General features: G+C 48.5%; 1 protein-coding gene across 1 annotated transcript in view; it reads left to right on the top strand.

Annotated features, from left to right (window-relative positions):
* Positions 1 to 16,673, top strand: part of SPON1 (spondin 1) — a 244,851-nt gene extending 228,178 nt beyond the window's left edge. The window contains exons 8-16 of the mRNA XM_045894085.3: positions 1,292 to 1,493; positions 2,486 to 2,626; positions 3,086 to 3,161; positions 4,040 to 4,222; positions 8,727 to 8,897; positions 8,978 to 9,145; positions 9,920 to 10,084; positions 12,064 to 12,327; positions 14,305 to 16,673. Coding sequence (XP_045750041.1) covers positions 1,292 to 1,493; positions 2,486 to 2,626; positions 3,086 to 3,161; positions 4,040 to 4,222; positions 8,727 to 8,897; positions 8,978 to 9,145; positions 9,920 to 10,084; positions 12,064 to 12,327; positions 14,305 to 14,468 — 1,534 coding nt within the window. The 3' untranslated portion in view covers positions 14,469 to 16,673. The remainder of the gene's footprint in view (positions 1 to 1,291; positions 1,494 to 2,485; positions 2,627 to 3,085; positions 3,162 to 4,039; positions 4,223 to 8,726; positions 8,898 to 8,977; positions 9,146 to 9,919; positions 10,085 to 12,063; positions 12,328 to 14,304) is intronic.
* Positions 16,674 to 17,227: the final 554 nt, after the last annotated feature.

Genomic DNA, 17,227 nt, shown 5'->3' with positions numbered 1-17,227 from the left:
GATGGGGCTCCCATTAGGGAATTGGATATTATCAGGCACACTGAGTGGGCAGGCTCACTGCCAGCAGGCTGACGTGCCCCGCAGGTGTGCCCTTACGTCGCCGGATTCCCGGAGACTTGGGGTCACTAAAGACCGGCAGAGCGAGCACGCAGAGGGCCAGCTCCAGACTCCCCGCCCAGGACCTTGCCGGGTGCTGCTGACCACCCATTCTTCAGTGACACTGGAGGGAAGAAAGCTGTGCATTCCTCGCACTCGAGTTAGGAGAGTCCACGGGTTTCCTACAGCCTGTAGGCAAGGAGGACCTCGCAGGGAGCACCGCTTGGCAAGCCAGCCCCCGGCAGACCTGAGCTGCTCATCAGGAGAGCCGGTCTGAGGAAACCCGTGCCTACAACAAGCTTGGTTCCGACCAATCTCGCCGAAGGCCCCAGGTAAAACAGAGTCCCCGCACTACCAACCAAAGTACACAAATCTCGGTCATGCAGAATGGCAGGCAGAGAGCTTCCATTCCTCTAACTCTAGTCCTCACCCCATCTCAGCAGGAAGTAACCGGAGCAGTCATCATCCCCATTCCCTCAAGGATGGGGAAGGATCAAAGGACAGTGGGGACTAGAACCCATAACCAAAGGGATAGGGGGACTGATCACAGCTGCAGACGAGGAAGCTCAGCTGCAACTTTTTAACCCAGACCTTTCTCATTTGCCTTCAAATTTCCCTGACTCTCCTCCTCGGGGAGAGGTGGATTTGAGGCTTGCCCTCCCATCTCCCCATTTGGCTCCCTCTCGAAACTTCTCCTGGCTGCGTAGGCCGTGTCTCAGTGATTGTCTTTGCTAGGCATCAGGCAGATGAGCTTGAGTTCAGCTACAGTAACACAAGATATTTGTTCGCCCATTTATTGAATCACTTTTACTGAGCATCTACTCTGTGCCAGGCACTGTTGTAGGCACTGGAAATCAAGCCCTGGGATAAGACCGACAACAGCCCTGCTTGCCCAGAGCTCACATCCAGTGACAGCTGACCATCAGTAAGCAGCTAAACAATACGCATATGTGAGTAAGTGCTCTGAGTGCATTGGAACTGGACAGTGTGGTAGCAGGTGATTCTCTCCACATGTGGCCAGTGGAGGGGCTCAGGACAGTAAAGGGTGTCAGCCAGTCGTGGCCAAAGGCAGAGATCCGTGGAAGACCAAGAATCCACCTTCTTTCCGTCCTCTCCTCCCTTAGCCATGGTCTGGCCAGATGTCCCTCAGAGTGTGCACCCCCATGGCCCCTAATGTAATGTGTTTGGTTTCCAGGAGAGCCGCACCCTCGGCTGAATTTTCAGTGGACAGGACGCGCCACTTGATGTCCTTCCTGACCATGATGGGCCCCAGCCCCGACTGGAACGTGGGCCTGTCTGCAGAGGATCTGTGCACCAAAGAGTGCGGCTGGGTCCAGAAGGTGGTGCAGGACCTGATCCCCTGGGACGCTGGCACTGACAGCGGGGTGACCTATGAGGTGGGTGAGCACCCGCAGTGGTGACGGGACGACCGTTCCTGGGTGCTTGCTCTCTGGTCCCGCGCTGGTGGGCCTGGACGTAAATGACGTAGATGAACGCACGGTGTGGTCGGGCAGGTCAGCATCATCTCCCTCTCACAGACCACATACAGTGTGACCCACACAGCTGGCCACGAGGCCAGGGAGGAGAGGGAACCTGCTAAAGGGCAGTTCCTAGGTAAGCCAGGGAACAGCAGGAAACAGGGGGGGAAGCACAGAGCAAGAGAAGGGGTGAGAATGGGGAACAGAAGTTGATGTCCGTACTTTAGACTGGGCCAGATTCTGGAGGTTTCCAGACAGCCCGCCAGGTTAAGGAGTTTGGATTCTGTCCTGAACGTTAAAATTTTTCAGCTGTGGTCAGCACACCAACTGCATGGAAATGTGAAGCCATTAGAAAACCAGCGGCAGGGCCGTCTAGAACAGACCCTGGTAAACTATGGTTTGTGGGCCAAATTGGGACTACCACCTGATCTGTAAATAAGGTGGTCAAACTCAGCCACCCCCGAGTACATGTTGTGGGGGGCTGCTCTCTCACGACAACAGCTAAGTGGAGTTGTAGCCGACACAGGATGGCCCACAAAGCCTTGAAATATTTACCATCTGACCCTCTACAGACTCGTTTGCCAACACGTGGTCTAATAGGAAGAGCTCTGGATTCAGGCCAGCCTGGTTCAGCTGTCTCCCGGCTGGAATGACCTCTCTGAAACCTTTTCTTCATCAGGATGGAATCCTGCGTACCTGGGAGAGTCTGAAAGTATAGGTCCCCGATTTCCTTGCACGATGCACAGGGTGGATAGAATTGCATAAACATCCATAGTAGTTATAGCTGTTGTGAAATCCCTATCATGGCTTTTGTTGATCCTATTACAATCAAATTGCTGTTGTGATTTTTAACCACTTTGTTTCCCACACTCTGTATCTGTGTTTCTCCCACCCCACCCCCACCCCCACAGTCACCCAACAAGCCCACAATTCCCCAGGAGAAAATCCGGCCCCTGACCAGTCTGGACCATCCTCAGAGTCCTTTTTACGATCCAGAGGGCGGGTCTATCACTCAAGTGGCCAGAGTTGTCATCGAGAGAATCGCCCGGAAGGTAATGGGGTAGAGCTCACCCTGGCACGGACCCTTCCCAACAGGAGTGTAAGCAGACTGTACCCCTTTCTGCTCTAGAATCATAGGGTCCCTTGCATATTCCAGAATCTAGAACTCCTGGACTTCCCAAGCTTTCTAAGCATGCAAATTATTCATAAGCTATAAATGAGCAAAATAAACATAAGGGAAAGGTTCTGTGCTCTCCTGAATGATGCGATCCAGAAAAACCGGTTTCATTGTGAGTTCCACAGTTGATTATTAATGTCTGCCATGGGTCAGGCACTAGGAAGCTGTGGCTTTCTTGCCATTTCTTTCGGTCCGATTGTAAATGTTGGCTCAAAACTCCACCATGGCCTGGGATTTGTACACGGGGCGGGCATCCAATTTTTATGTCCTTCCTCTGTCCCCTACGCATGCCATTCTTTAATGTGAGCCCTCCAAGCAAAATGTCCTTTTGCAGGGGGAACAATGCAATATCGTGCCTGACAATGTCGACGATATTGTAGCAGATCTGGCTCCAGAAGAGAAAGATGAAGGTATGTAGTTGTTCTTCGTTGCAGGTAGCAACATAAACTGGCCATACCTTTTGGGAAAGCAGTTTTCTAACAGGTTTGAAGAGCTGCAAAAACCTCATGTCCTTTGACTTGGTAACCCATCTTTGAGGACTTCTGCATGGAAGATCATCCAAAATAAGGCCAGGACTAGGCACAGAGTATAAGGGAGTTGGTGTAAGTGGGCTATCGGAATATGTGTTCACTGGTATCGGGCCTTTGGGTGGGTGTCACAGTATCCCCAGCGCGCTCTGCTTTGTCACACTGTCCTGTGAGGCATGGACACAACCACTTCCCTAGCGAGGAAGGGGAGGCCCAGATGCTACCGTCAGGAGGGAAGCGCAGAGCCTAGGCTTGAGCCCGTGTCCTCATGGGATCTGGAGCCACACGACCGGGGTCCTCCTGTGGCCTTGGGCAAGAAGCTCCCATCCCACCACGGGGTCCTAGTGTAAAATGGGGATGATCACCAAACCTGCCTCACTGAGAGTTGTTGTAAGAATCAAATGGGCTAAAACATGTAAGGTTCTCGGAATGCTGTTGGCGTGTAGTAAGTTCACTCCATGAACACCGGCTGCCCTTACGTGACCCCTGTTATAGGGTCATCGGGAAGATGGGACTAGAAATGCTCTTCACGTGTTGAGGGGAAGGGATAGTAAGAGATCTTCCCTGTTGTTTAGATATTGTTGCAATGATTATAATTTTTAAAGGCAAGTGAGTAGCTGCTTCCACCCCAAGAGTACCCAGGTTTGCTGAGGCAGGTCAAGCGGCAGGGATCTTATCTGCAAATGAGCTTGTGTGTGGGGAGAGGGCCAGCCCCAGTGTCCACAGGCTCCCAGGGAAAACCTGTCACGTACTCGTTCCAGATGACACCCCTGAAACCTGCATCTACTCCAACTGGTCCCCGTGGTCCGCCTGCAGCTCCTCCACCTGTGACAAAGGCAAGAGGATGCGGCAGCGCATGCTGAAGGCACAGCTGGACCTCAGTGTCCCCTGCCCTGACACCCAGGACTTCCAGCCCTGCATGGGCCCGGGCTGCAGCGATGAAGGTGAGCGCACAGCCCAGGGGCACAAGTGGCTGGCAGAGGCCGAGGAAGGGAGGTGCTACCTGGCTCTGCTGGCCCCTCGTACCTGGTCAGTGTCCCTAGGAGGGCACCAGGACCCTGACCATAGTGGCCGGTGGGGACCACTAGGGAAGAACCCCATCTCCAACAATGTCCTAAGACATCAAAAGAATTCTTGATTATCTACCCAACTCCCTCCAGCCATGGAATCAATGACACACCAGTCACTAAAAAGCTAGCAAACATCTTATGACAATCACAACTCTAACAAGCAGCCTGCTTCTGGGCCTTCACTCCAGTCTCTTCTGAAGGAACAGAACAAGGTAGCCAACACTGAATCTAGATCCATTGCCCTAATTCTGTGTCTTTCATGGACCTTCATGTCTCCCTTCTGCCCGAGTTAGAGCACCTGCTTTCCGTCTCAGGACGCTGGGCTGAATCCAAGAGTTCTGTCTCTCTGAAAACTGCTCAAAAATCAGGCTTGAGCTAGGAGCTTGCACCACCTCGGTGGTGATGGCCCAAGCTTCAGAATGGCACTGGGCTGCCTGCCGGGCAGAGGTCGGCCACCTACTTTCCAGGGCACACCCACGCTCCCCACCTGGACAGATCTGGACTCTCTCTGTACTTTGATCTTAACTCTCTCAGAGGTGCCGTGAGGCAACAGGAAAGGACACAGAATTTGGGCTGGTTTATGGCAGGAAGAAGACCACTTCCAAGCCGAGGATAATTGAAGGAAGCTTCTCGCACTGCAGGTCATTCACCCTCTGGCTCTTCCTGGGGACAGTCTTAGATACCCCTCCCGGCTGGACACCCACAGTGGCTTATTGTCGTTTGTGTCTTTGGCAAGGCCCTTCAGAGGGGAGCCAACCCTTCCATCTCCATGTAGTCTAGATATTAATCCCTTATCAGATACAGGATTTGCAAATATTTTCTCTCATTCTTGGAGTTATCTGTTCACTCTTGACAGTGTCCTTCTGTGCAAGTTCTAAATTTTCATGAAATCTGGTTTGGCTCTTTGGTTGCCTGTGCCTTGGCTGTCCTGTCCAAAAAATCATTGCTAAATTCAGTGTCATGAAGGTTTTGCCCTGTGTTTTCTCCTAAGAGATTTATGGTGTTAGCTCTGTTTAGGTCTTTGATCCATTTCAAGGTAATTTTTGAACATGATCTTAGGTAAAAGTCTAACCTCATTCTTTCATATATGGATATTCAAATTTCCCAGCACAATCATCTATTGAAGGGACTGTCCTTTCTCCATTGAATGGTCTTGGCACCCTTGTCAAATTATTTGCCCGTTGATGTGAGACTTTGTTTCTAGGCTCGCTCTCTATTCTAGTCCATTGGTCTAGATGTCCGTTCTTGTGCCAATACCACCCAGTTTTGATTCCTGTAGCTTTGTTAAGTAAGTTTTGAAATCAGGAAGAGTGTGGCCTGTCTGTACATACTCAGGTGGGTGGGGACCGTATTCTGCCTTCCTGGGGTAATGTCTTTCTTATCAGGTCCTGGAAAGCCTGAAGTGGAGCTTTCAAGCCCTACCCCTATTATTACACTGGAACATAATGTTCTTGTTCGGTAGTGTATGTTGCCTTTAATTAGCCTTGTCTTTGGGTCTAACGTGTGGGTTCCAGCAGGGATTTCTTACACATACCACCAGCACTGTCCATAGGTTAAATAACCCTGCGGAGGCAACACACATGTGCAAATGACAGCCACGGACATATGCAGGCTGGACTCACACTCGATCCTTTCTAGCTTCACTTTCCAATACACGTATATGCACACTCTATACAAGGGTGTTTGCATAAGCTTTCCCTTCACCTTAAATGCAGATATCCTTTGCCCACCAAAAGTACACTCAGATGTGCCCTTTTGTGTGAAATCTTCCCCCAAACTCCCAAGGAGAGAGTTTTTTCCCTCCTCTATGCTTAATTCCCTGGGCTTACCTTTGTTACATACTTTTGATACCTGGAATTATTGTGCCCATCTCTTTCTAAAGTAGAGCAAGATCCAGATCTTACACATCTTTTTAACTTCAGAGCATACCATGAAGCATTCAAAGCATTTAGTAGATCTTTATTGATACGAATAAATGGATAGCTAGAAGACTTTATTGCCCTCTTAAAGAACTAAGCAGGCAGACACACACCCCCTGTGTTTCCACCAGGAGTAGCACCCCTACCACTACTTGGAAACAGGACTACCAAGCCATGCTGAGAGCTTTATCTTTTCCAACAACCTCCAGAGTGTCTCCTATATGATCATGGCCTTTGCTAGCACCTAGTGATAGGAGCAAAGCCATATACAGCCCAAGGTATCAACAGAGAAGGCTGGTTATACGGCCTTCCTCATTCTTCCACTATGTCCCCTCCTCTAGCGCACACAGACATTCCCTCCCCACCCCACCATCTGCTCCCCATTGTAGCCAACCTCAGTAGCACAATGAGAGGGCTGGGGTCACTGGTCACTGAGTATAATCTGCTGTTTGGGTATAAATCCATCCTGTGTCCATCCTCAGGTCCCTATGTCCGAAGGCCAGTCAGTCTTCACCCTCAGGAACCAAATTCTCATAAATTTTTCTAGACTGGGAACTGGCATCTTTAGACAAGAACTATAAAATCTCTGGTTCCTCTGGGCAAAAGAGCTTATCCTGTATCTCAGAATACATATATAGTATCTTTCCAGCACTGCCCAGAAGTTTCTGTGATGGGAAAGTTCTGTATCTGTACTGTCCAAAATGGTAGCCACTAATCACACATGGCTACGGTGTACTTAAAATGTAGTTAGTGACTAAGGAAGTGTATTTTTCATTTTATTTAATGGTCTTAGATATAGGATACATCCTAGACCATATAGATGTATAACGTTAGATTATGATTTATCCTAAGTTTTACTTTATGTATAAATAAAACATTCTACCCATCCAAGCAGCTTTCAAATGCAATGTCATGGAATAAGGCCTAATCCTGAGTGCCCCATGCACCTGGAAAACAGGCACGTCCTCTTCAAGAACAATTCCTGGTTTCAAGATGTCTACCTTTTAACTTCCCATCCATCAACTGCCTAACTCCCCTTGAATGCTACCCAGTTTTGTTTTTTTAGGTTTAATTCCAGGATATTTAACCTACAGTCCTAGATTAGTTTCAGGTGTACAATATAGTGATTCAGTAATTCTGTACATTACTCAGTGCTCATCGTGGGAACTGTACTCTTAGTCCCCTTCACCTGTTTCACCCATCCCCCTCTCCTCTGGTGACCATCAGTTTCTCTACAGTTAAGAGATAAACCAAGTAAGACTTTTTTTCGTTTTTGTTTCTGAAATTCCACATTAAGTGAAATTCTCTGGGATTTGTCTTATTTTGCTTAGCATTATATTCCCTAGCTCCATCCATGTTTTTGGAACTGGCAAGGTTTCATTCTGTCTTATGGCTGAATAATATTCCATTACATATATATATGCCCCATCTTCTTTATCCATTCACCAAGTGATGGACACGTGGGTTGCTTCCATAATTTGACTATTGTAAATAATGCTACAATACATAGAGGAGTGCATATATCCTTTCCAAATTAGTGGGTTTTTATTTGGGTAAATACCCAGTAGTGTGATTACTGGATCATACAATAGTTCTAGTTCAGGAGCCTCCATCCTGTTTTCCAGAATGGCTGCAGCAGTTTGCATTCCCACCAACAGTGCACAAGGGTTCCCTTTTCCTCCACATCCTTGCCAACACTTGTTTCTTGTGTTTTTTATTTTAGCCATTCTGACAGGTGTGAGGTTAATAGCTCGTAGTTTTGATTTGCATTTTCCTAATGAGTGATGTTGAACACCTTTTCATGGGTCTGTTGGCCACCTGGAAGTTTTCTTTGGAGAAGTGTCTGTGCATGTCTCCTGCCCATTTGTTAGATTATTTGGGGGGTGTTGTTTTATAAGTTTTTATATATTTTGGATACTAACCTTTTATCACAGAGGTCATTTGCAAATATTTTTTCCCATTTGCCTTTTTGTTTTGTTTCCCTTGCTGTGCAGAAGCTTCTATTTTGATGTAGTCCCAATAGTTTATTTTTGCTCTTAATTCTTGCCTCAGGAGACCTATCTAGAAAAATGTTGCTACAGTGATTATCAGAAATTACTGCCTGTCCTCTCTTTTTGGATTTTTATGGTTTCAGGTGTCACATTTAGGTCCCTAATCCGTTTCGAGTGTTTGTGTATGGTGTAAGAAAAGGGTCCAGTTCCATTCTTTTGCAGGTAGCTGTTCAGTTTCCCAACACCATTTGTTGAAGAAACTATCTTTTTCCCCTTCAAAACCATGTACTAGCACAAAAACAGACCTATAGGTCAGTGGAACAGAGCAGAAAACCCAGAAACATTATATGGTGACTTAATCTTGGACAAGAGGCAAGAATAGGCAATGGGAAAGCCAGCCCGTTCCTTTTCGATCCCTGCACTGGGGAGCTGGGCGCACAGGCCACAGCATCAGCTTGTGTGTTGCAGACGGCTCCACCTGCACCATGTCCGAGTGGATCACCTGGTCACCCTGCAGCATCTCCTGTGGCATGGGCATGCGGTCCCGGGAGAGGTATGTGAAGCAGTTCCCGGAGGATGGCTCTGTGTGCACGCTGCCCACCGAGGAGACGGAGAAGTGCACAGTCAACGAGGAGTGCTGTGAGTAGGGGTGCCCAGCAAGTGCAGGGGGCGGGGGCGCCGAGGCCGTAGACTTGATTCCAACAGGGCTGGCCTTCCAGCTCCCAGCAGCTGCCTGGTGACCGAGTGGGGTGAGTGGGATGAGTGCAGCGCCACCTGCGGGATGGGCATGAAGAAGCGGCACCGCATGGTCAAGATGAGCCCGGCGGACGGCTCCATGTGCAAGGCCGAGACATCCCAGGCAGAGAAGTGCATGATGCCCGAGTGTCGTGAGTGCGCGTGGGGCAGGGGATGGGGGCGGTATGGAGGATCCCAGCACCCTTCCTATCCCCCAGCAGCAAGGCCAGAGGCTGAGCGGGTGCTGGGAGGAAATATGGCACACTGTCCTTGCAAGATAAGGGCCACCAAGCAGACCGAGAGAGGGGCCTCCCTTGAGGGACCTTCTGAGCAGTGCTGAGATAGCAAACTGCTGGCCTCTGGAAAGCATTTACCTGCAGCTGTGTTTTATAGGACCCCAGAGTTTCTTGGTTGTCGGGGTGGAGGGAGGGGTTGTATAGTAACATTCAGGCAGGACATCCAGTCCACAGGTCATAGGTCCCCACTCTTGTTCTGCATGGGACTTGCCTGGCCTCATAACGCATTACAACCCCAGCTCTATGCACAAATGTACACAGGCCCACACACCAGTATACAAGCATACATATGCACACAAGTACATGAACATTCTAGGATTTCACCAAATGTCCAAAACTATATTGCACAGTTCTTGGGCAGTGGGTGGTGTTTCAGGTGGGGACTTGGGTATTCATATTACTGAGTTAATCTGATGTCCTGAGCCCCAGGGGAGATGCAGGAGAGTGACAAGAGCAGTACTCTGCTGAGCCAGTTCTTGCTCCGTGGGGTCCCTTGGGTTTTCTGAAGCCATCGGTCCATTTCACTTGACTCCAGGGGCCAGAGTTGGGGACAGGGGGTAGGGGGGAACAAGGAGAGCAGAGAGAGTAAAAGGAGCCTGTTCTCAGAGGCAAACCTGGCTCTTGGCCTAGATACCATCCCCTGCTTGCTGTCCTCATGGTCTGAGTGGAGTGACTGCAGTGTGACCTGTGGGAAGGGCATGCGGACCCGCCAGCGGATGCTCAAGTCTCTGGCCGAACTCGGGGACTGTAATGAGGAGCTGGAGCAGGTGGAAAAGTGCATGCTGCCTGAATGCCGTAAGTCCTGGGGCTCCTGGTGCCCCCCCCACCACCCCCATTCCCCTATTACCCAGTACTGGGTGTGGGTCCTACTGCCACGTCCTGTAGTAGAGCTCTCTGCTGGGGAGAAAGCGCATGGGCTCTGGATCTCGGTGTTAGCAAAACTACTGAACTCTCAATCTCCTCAGTAGCAAGAGGGGATCCCACTATCAGCTACAAAACACCCCAACTACACGTTGCTATGAAGTCCAAAGAGGAGACCAGAATGGAAAACACTTAGCACAGGCTCAAGACGCCTTATCACATAGGGCTTGCCCTCCCCACAACTGTCTGATCCATGGGTTTTCCTTGCTTTTTACTTCTATTCCTTCTCCCTGGGACCGTTTACCCCTGAGATTAAATCCGTGACTGCTGTACATTTGCATTTGCAGCCTTGTTAAGACAAGCCATGAAAGGCTCAATGCCTGACCCCAACTCCCCCCACCCACCCGACCCCACCCCTGTGATGAGCTGTATTTTGCAGGCACTAACCTCCAAGGAGAGCGAGCCCATTTTTCTGGCTAGTCTTCCAAGCGAGCTTCCCTTTTAGGAGGTAGAAAGTCAGACTCGCTTGCTAGGACCTGTTTTCCAGCTTCCTCTGAAACGCACTTGGTCTTTGGTGCTCCCTCTTCCTTGCTATTACTCAGGCTGCCTCCCTGGGTTCAAATCCCAGTTTTGTCCCTTACAGGCTGCACAACTTTCAGCGGATGACTTAGCATCCCTGTCCCTCATCTGCAAAACAGCAGGACACACTTCCTAGGTTGCTCTGTGGATTAAACCACGTAATTGGCACAAAGTGTCAAGCACTAGCCCTGACAAGCATAGGCCTCACTTGATGTTCCACATTACAGTTCCTGAGCGGGTCCAGGCGGACTCAAGTCATGTGTGGAGAACACCCAGACTATCAAACTGGGCCTGAGGCTCTTAAGAACTAAGATCGACCCTGTGTGCAACCCAGCTCACCAGAGTTGGGGCTCCAGAACTTCTGACCAAGACAGCTACCCATGTAAACATACATTCACAGGGTTCATTGAATGGAGAAGAAAAGATGAACATTTGCTGTGCACCAGAAACTGGGCTGGACGCATTATTTCACCTAATCCTCACAACCTAATACGAATAATACCATTATCCCCATTTTACAGATAAAAAAGCTACCTGAGCTCACAGGGAGAAAGGCCCAAAACTACTGACCAAAATGAGTTCTTCCTAGATCCAGCCCGGATCTACACTCTGCAAAGCCAGTTAAGAGTCCAGAATTCTTTGCCTCCTTAGGTCACATCCTGAGAATCAGACTGTTGGGTTATTTCCCCTCTACATTTGTGAGATGCTGGCTTAGTAACAAGAATTTGCTGGATCCTGTAACCCTGATAAGCCATAAGACACCACTTGTTCTCACCCTTCTTCTCTACTGAATTTCCCATTTCTGGCTCCTATGTTTTTTGCACAAACAGCCACATATCGGACCCAGGAGGATGTTGAACAAGAGAAGCTATGGGGTCTTACTGCAGAAGTCACAATGGCCTTGGGTACTGGTCTACTGGGGTCAGCTGTGAAAGCACCAGTGAGCTGTGCCTTCCCTGAGAAAATCCAAGTCCTTGGGACTGTGGAAGGGTATTCTATGCCACCAGAGGCTGATTTGACATATTGTAGCTACAGGGCAGGGCAAGAGGCTCTGAACATATCTTCCAAGTTTCCTCCAAAGCATTTTGTCATGTGGGCATAGAATGTGGATGAAGACCTGGGCACCAATCCTGCCCCTACAGCTCACCAACCATGCGGGCTGGATGAAGTCCATCTGCCTGTAGGAGCCTCAGTTTCTTCTGTAAAATGGGATAACAGCACCTTCTTTGCATTTCTCGCAGGCTTGGGTTGAGATGCTCAAAGTAAAATGTAAGGGGCCATATGCTATCTCAGACAGGAATGATCTACACTCATGCCCATCTGTGTCTCGCCAGCCGTTGACTGTGAGCTCACCGAGTGGTCCCAATGGTCAGCGTGTAACAAGTCCTGCGGGAAAGGCCACATGATTCGAACCCGGATGATCGAAATGGAGCCTCAGTTTGGAGGTGCACCCTGCCCAGAGACTGTGCAGCGGAAAAAGTGCCGCATCCGGAAATGCCTGAAAAATCCATCCATCCAGAAGCTGCGTTGGAGGGAGGCCCGAGAGAGCCGGAGGAGTGAGCAGTTGCGGGAAGAGTCTGATGGCGAGCAGTTCCCAGGTATTGCTCCTAAACTGGAGGCTGGAGTGCAGGGCAATGTCAAAGCAGGGGAAGTGAGAGTGGGTCCTGAAGAACTGATAGGGGTTTGCATCCCAGGCAGCAGGAACAGTACTTGCAAAAGCAGAGAAGTGCCCAAGAGCATGAGATGGTCAATGAAACAGAGGCAGATGGAGTAGAGCCCAAGAGAAGAGGCAGGAAACCAGGCGGGGGGGGGGGGGGGGGGGGGGGGGGGGGCGTGCGCGCGTGGAGACCAGACCATAAAAAGTCCAGTGGCCTGCTGAGGATTTGAGACTTCATTGTGCAGGCCGCTCTAAGCAAGACGGACTTTAACAGACCTGTGTTGAGTGGTTTGGAGGTGGCAAAAACAGAGGTACAAAGGCCAATTTGGTTGGTAGCCCAGGAAAATCTGTGTTCCCTACTCCAGCATTTTAAAGAAAAGACTGGGGCTTCGCTGTTGAATAAACTGGTCCAGAGGCAAGGACTGCACGCTCATTGGCAAACGGATGAAATAAGTTGGAAAGATTCATGGTTCAGTCCTGGGTACAGACTGATCATCGCGATGGTGTTTAGATTCTGTGGAGTGGGTGAGGAAGATACCATGTAAAAATGAACGTTAATGGGTATGCTGAGTTTCTATTTTAAAAGGCACAGCTCGGGGCGCCTGGGTGGCTCAGTCGTTAAGCGTCTGCCTTCAGCTCAGGTCATGGTCCCAGGGTCCTGGGATCGAGCCCTACATCAGGCTCCCTGCTCGGCGGGAAGCCTGCTTGTGGTCCCTCTCTGTGCGTCTCTGTCAAATAAATAAAATCTTTAAAAAAAAAAAAAAAGGCACAGCTCAAGTTACCCCTTTTTCTCAAGACATTTCACTTCCACCTAGGAAATGCTCCTGATAGTTCAGGAGCAGTGCACATATCAAAGTGTTGTCTGTTGGACATTAGCCACTCAACAAATGTTAAGCCCAACTATGTGCCAGGCAGGCACTGTGCCATGGTCTTCTCCAGGAAACTTAGCATAGTACTGGATGGATAATCATAAACGTGCTTGGTTGTACAAGAGTAACCTAGAGGGCCATGGAAACTTTTTTTTTTTAAGATCTAACCTCTGGGAGTCAGGGAAGGTGTTTTTGTTTCAGCAAGAGTGCGAGAGACACACACGAGCAAGCGGGAAGGCAGGGGTGCAGCTCGGTGGGAGAGCAGCTCAAGCAGACTTTCCGCTGAGCAGAGCCCGATACAGGGCTCAGTCTCATGACCCTGAGATCATGACCTGAGCCAAAATCGAGTCAGACACTTAACTTCCCTGGGGCGCTTGGGTAGCTCAGTCGGTTTTCTTTAAGGCAGGCATATTTATCTGTGTAGGGGAAATAATAAATTATACTTGAGTTTACTTGGCATCTAGGAAGCCAAGTACAGGGGAAACAAAGCATCAGGAGCAAGTGGTTAATTGCATCCACAAGCCACCCCAGAAAAACCACTACTATGATTCTGCGGGTCAGTGACTTGGGCTGGCTCAGCTGGACCCATGAAGCTCCTATCAGCTGGAAGGTCTAGACCAGCCTCACCTGCAACTGGGGCCTCCAAAGGGCTGCCCGGAGCCTCTCTCCACGTGGCCTCTCTCCAGCATTCTAGCCAGGCTTGTTTACATGGTGGTGGAAGTGTTCCCAGCAGTTTTCAAGTCCTATTTGCTCATGTCCATGGGCCAAAGCAAATCCTATAGCCCAGCCCCGACTCTAGAGGTGGAGATGTGGACTCCTGCCCCTTGATGGGAAACACTGCAAAGCATTTACGGTCATTTCTGGGAGTCTGTCACAGAGGGGCTGACAGTCTCTCATAAGGACTCTAACCATTGTTTAACTCAACCCATCATTTCACTCAAGAGCAGGGAAGCCCAGACCCCTCAATTTGACAGGTGTGTACTGGAGTTGAGCATTTGGCATGGTCTCCCAATTTCTGCTACCCTAACTGGGCTTTCCCATGCTTCCAGGCTGCAGGATGCGCCCGTGGACAGCCTGGTCGGAGTGCACCAAACTGTGTGGCGGCGGGATCCAGGAACGCTACATGACTGTCAAGAAGAGGTTCAAAAGCTCCCAGTTTAGCAGCTGCAAGGACAAGAAGGAGATCAGAGCGTGCAATGTGCACCCTTGTTAGCCAGGGTATAAGTGGTCCAGGGCTGCACCCTAGATTTGCACAGTCACCAATGGCTGGAGTGTCTGTTTGCTTGTTGTTTAAGGCAATTTAAATCGTATCCACTAGTCTTCATTTCTGCAGTCTGGTTTGCCCAGTAGTCTTGTGGAGGCCGGGGACCTCCTTTCTGTCCACAGCTTGGTAGGCACAGGCTGCGTGGGGCTCCCTCCTCCCCTGCTGGCCCTCCTCCAGCACAGAAGACGTGTCAGCCCCCCGTCCTCAACGGAAGTGTGTCCCTCTGGAGCATCCACCAGGGCAGCACACACAGGCCTGGCCTCCTCCACAGGGAGAGGCAGCTGGGGCGGGAAGGGACTCCCATGCCTCAGCCTCGGGGTACAGCAGGGAGGAGACCATCCTGCTCCGATGGAGAGCGCAGATTCCTCTCCTCCTTGCCTTCGGCCTGCTTGCTCATGTAGAAACCTCCTGTTTGCCCATGTCCTTTCATTTAGTGGAACTTTAGGTCCTTTGTTGAGTCTCCGCGTGGGGAAAACAGAGCTGGTAGACGTGAAGAGCACTGAGAGAGGATGGCTTTTCTTTCAGAAATTCTGAAGTTCTGAATACATTTCAGATCCTCCCCTCCCAATAGTGGTGGCCAAAGCCCCGAGAAAGGAAATGATGGCCGCTTTACTGGGATGTAAGGTCGCCGGTTCTTACACCTGAGCTAAAAGGCACTAAGTCTAGAAAGTATTTTTCCCTGGCTTTTTTTTTTGTGTGTGGCCACAATTCTCCTGGGAAGCCAGCCTTATAAACCTTCTGACCTCCCATACTTACTAGAACCAAGGCCAAGGCAGCAAAACTGGCCTCTCTAGCAGCCCCAAGCCTGCACTTTTAAAATCTTCTGACACATATCTAGACTTTTAAGTTTTCAAACCAGTTCTACCAAGAAAACATCGTTTAGTTATATGTCTGCCCACATCCCACCAAGCCACTGTTTGAACAAAAATACTATCTATACTTTAAAGGGTTTTTTTTTTTTTAAATCATAAAGTTTTTTTATACGTAGAGAGAAAAATGTTTCAGAGACCAAGCAAAACAGATTGAGGGAGAAAGGAATATTACAGAATCGGGCCGAGTAGGAAAATCGGGGGGAAAGCCAAACTTTACCTGGGCTCTCCACACCAGGGCTCTGGTCCTCCAACACACGTGTGGGCAAGGCCATGGTTTTCCATCCCCTTCGAAGCACTCGAAAGCATCAAATTCAGGGATTCTGACTACCAAGAATTTGTGTAAGAAGACATTTTACTGAACTGAGTACAGCAGCAGTTTTTACTCCTTCATTTATTGTTAAAACTGTTTCATTTCTGTTGCAGGTTTTCATTATGCTTAATCCAAATATGTATCATGGATGAGATGTACACAATGTTTCTGAATACACTACTTTTAAGAATTTGCATTCAGCACATCAGAATATTTCCAAACACAACATATATATGATATAGCCCTGAATCTTCAATAAAAAACTCATTTGGGTCTGTCTTCTGTGTTTTTAAACTAATTAAAAGTGTTCAGAAGACTGGGCCCTTTCCAGTGATCCACCTGAATCACATTCAGCAAAAGATATGGTCTTTGCTCCCTCATTTGAGAGGGACATTACCACATCCCTGAGTCTTCTGGAACTTTGAGTTGTTTCCAGTATTATTTTTGTAATCCTTAAAAAAGAATTGCTACCTTGCCCCACAAAGGAGCATAATATAAAGAAGTTAAGAGGTTTAACTAGGACAGAAAATCTTGATATAGAATCTGCCCACTTGTGCAACACTGTTCTTGGCCATCTAGAGGCATACTTATTTTCAACCCATGAAAATCAAAGTCCCTCAAGTCAGTAATTCCTAAGTCTAAGGACAAGCCACCATGGTGTCTCATGTTCTTATCAGGTCTCTATGGGATACATTTTAAATCCTAATTGCAGAGACTTAAAACCAGTAACTGGTTAATGGCTGAGAATGGGTAACCTGTTTCTTATTACATAAGTATGATTTCTTTTGCAAGGAGGAATTTATAAGAAGCATCAAATCTCTTTCTTACCAAAGTCTTGGGTTAGGTAGTTTATAGTTTCCCTGGCTAACCAATCCTTTTGGAAATACTTTACTACAAAAATGAAATTTGTTTCAACTTCCACTTAAGATAATAAAGAGATCATAAGACATCCAGTAAGAACTGCCACATAAAGAGGAGCTAAACTGTACATATTTTTATCAATGTCAAACCAGTTGTAACCCAATTTATATCCACATTTTAAGAGGACAGTGAGTTCAGAGATCTATTACAGAAGACAGACAATGGGTCACTCACCTGCCACCTTCCTTACCACTGCATTAATTGAAGGAAATCTTGTTGTAGCAAAAGAGAATAAAGCCTGGGCTTCTTCAGACCCAGAACTGAAAAAAAAGATTTCGTGCTGTGCTTATAAACTTTGTGTATTAAACATGTCTTAGGCATATTCAGAAGTCTGTATACTTCTTATGGGAAGTAAGAGTACATTATACATTCTCACAGGACTACAATTCTCCAGAAACTTAGTCCAGGTCAAATCCGTGGCTAAAATGTCAATATACAATAATTCTTTGTATCAAATGATCTCTGTGACCTAACAAACAGCCCACATGTTTCAGGCAACAGACTAAAGGAGCTAAATGTTACAGTGTACCAGGACTGTATGGTGAGTCCCTGCACCCCCCCAGTTAAGTATTTACACCCTAAAGAAATGGACACTACTGTCCAAA

This window comes from Mirounga angustirostris, unplaced genomic scaffold, assembly GCF_029215605.1.
Source record: "Mirounga angustirostris isolate CCGP_5_RB_7025 unplaced genomic scaffold, mMirAng1.0.hap1 SCAF_13, whole genome shotgun sequence".
NCBI classification, from domain to species: Eukaryota; Metazoa; Chordata; class Mammalia; order Carnivora; family Phocidae; genus Mirounga; species Mirounga angustirostris.
This window is presented reverse-complemented; position numbering and strand designations above follow the sequence as displayed.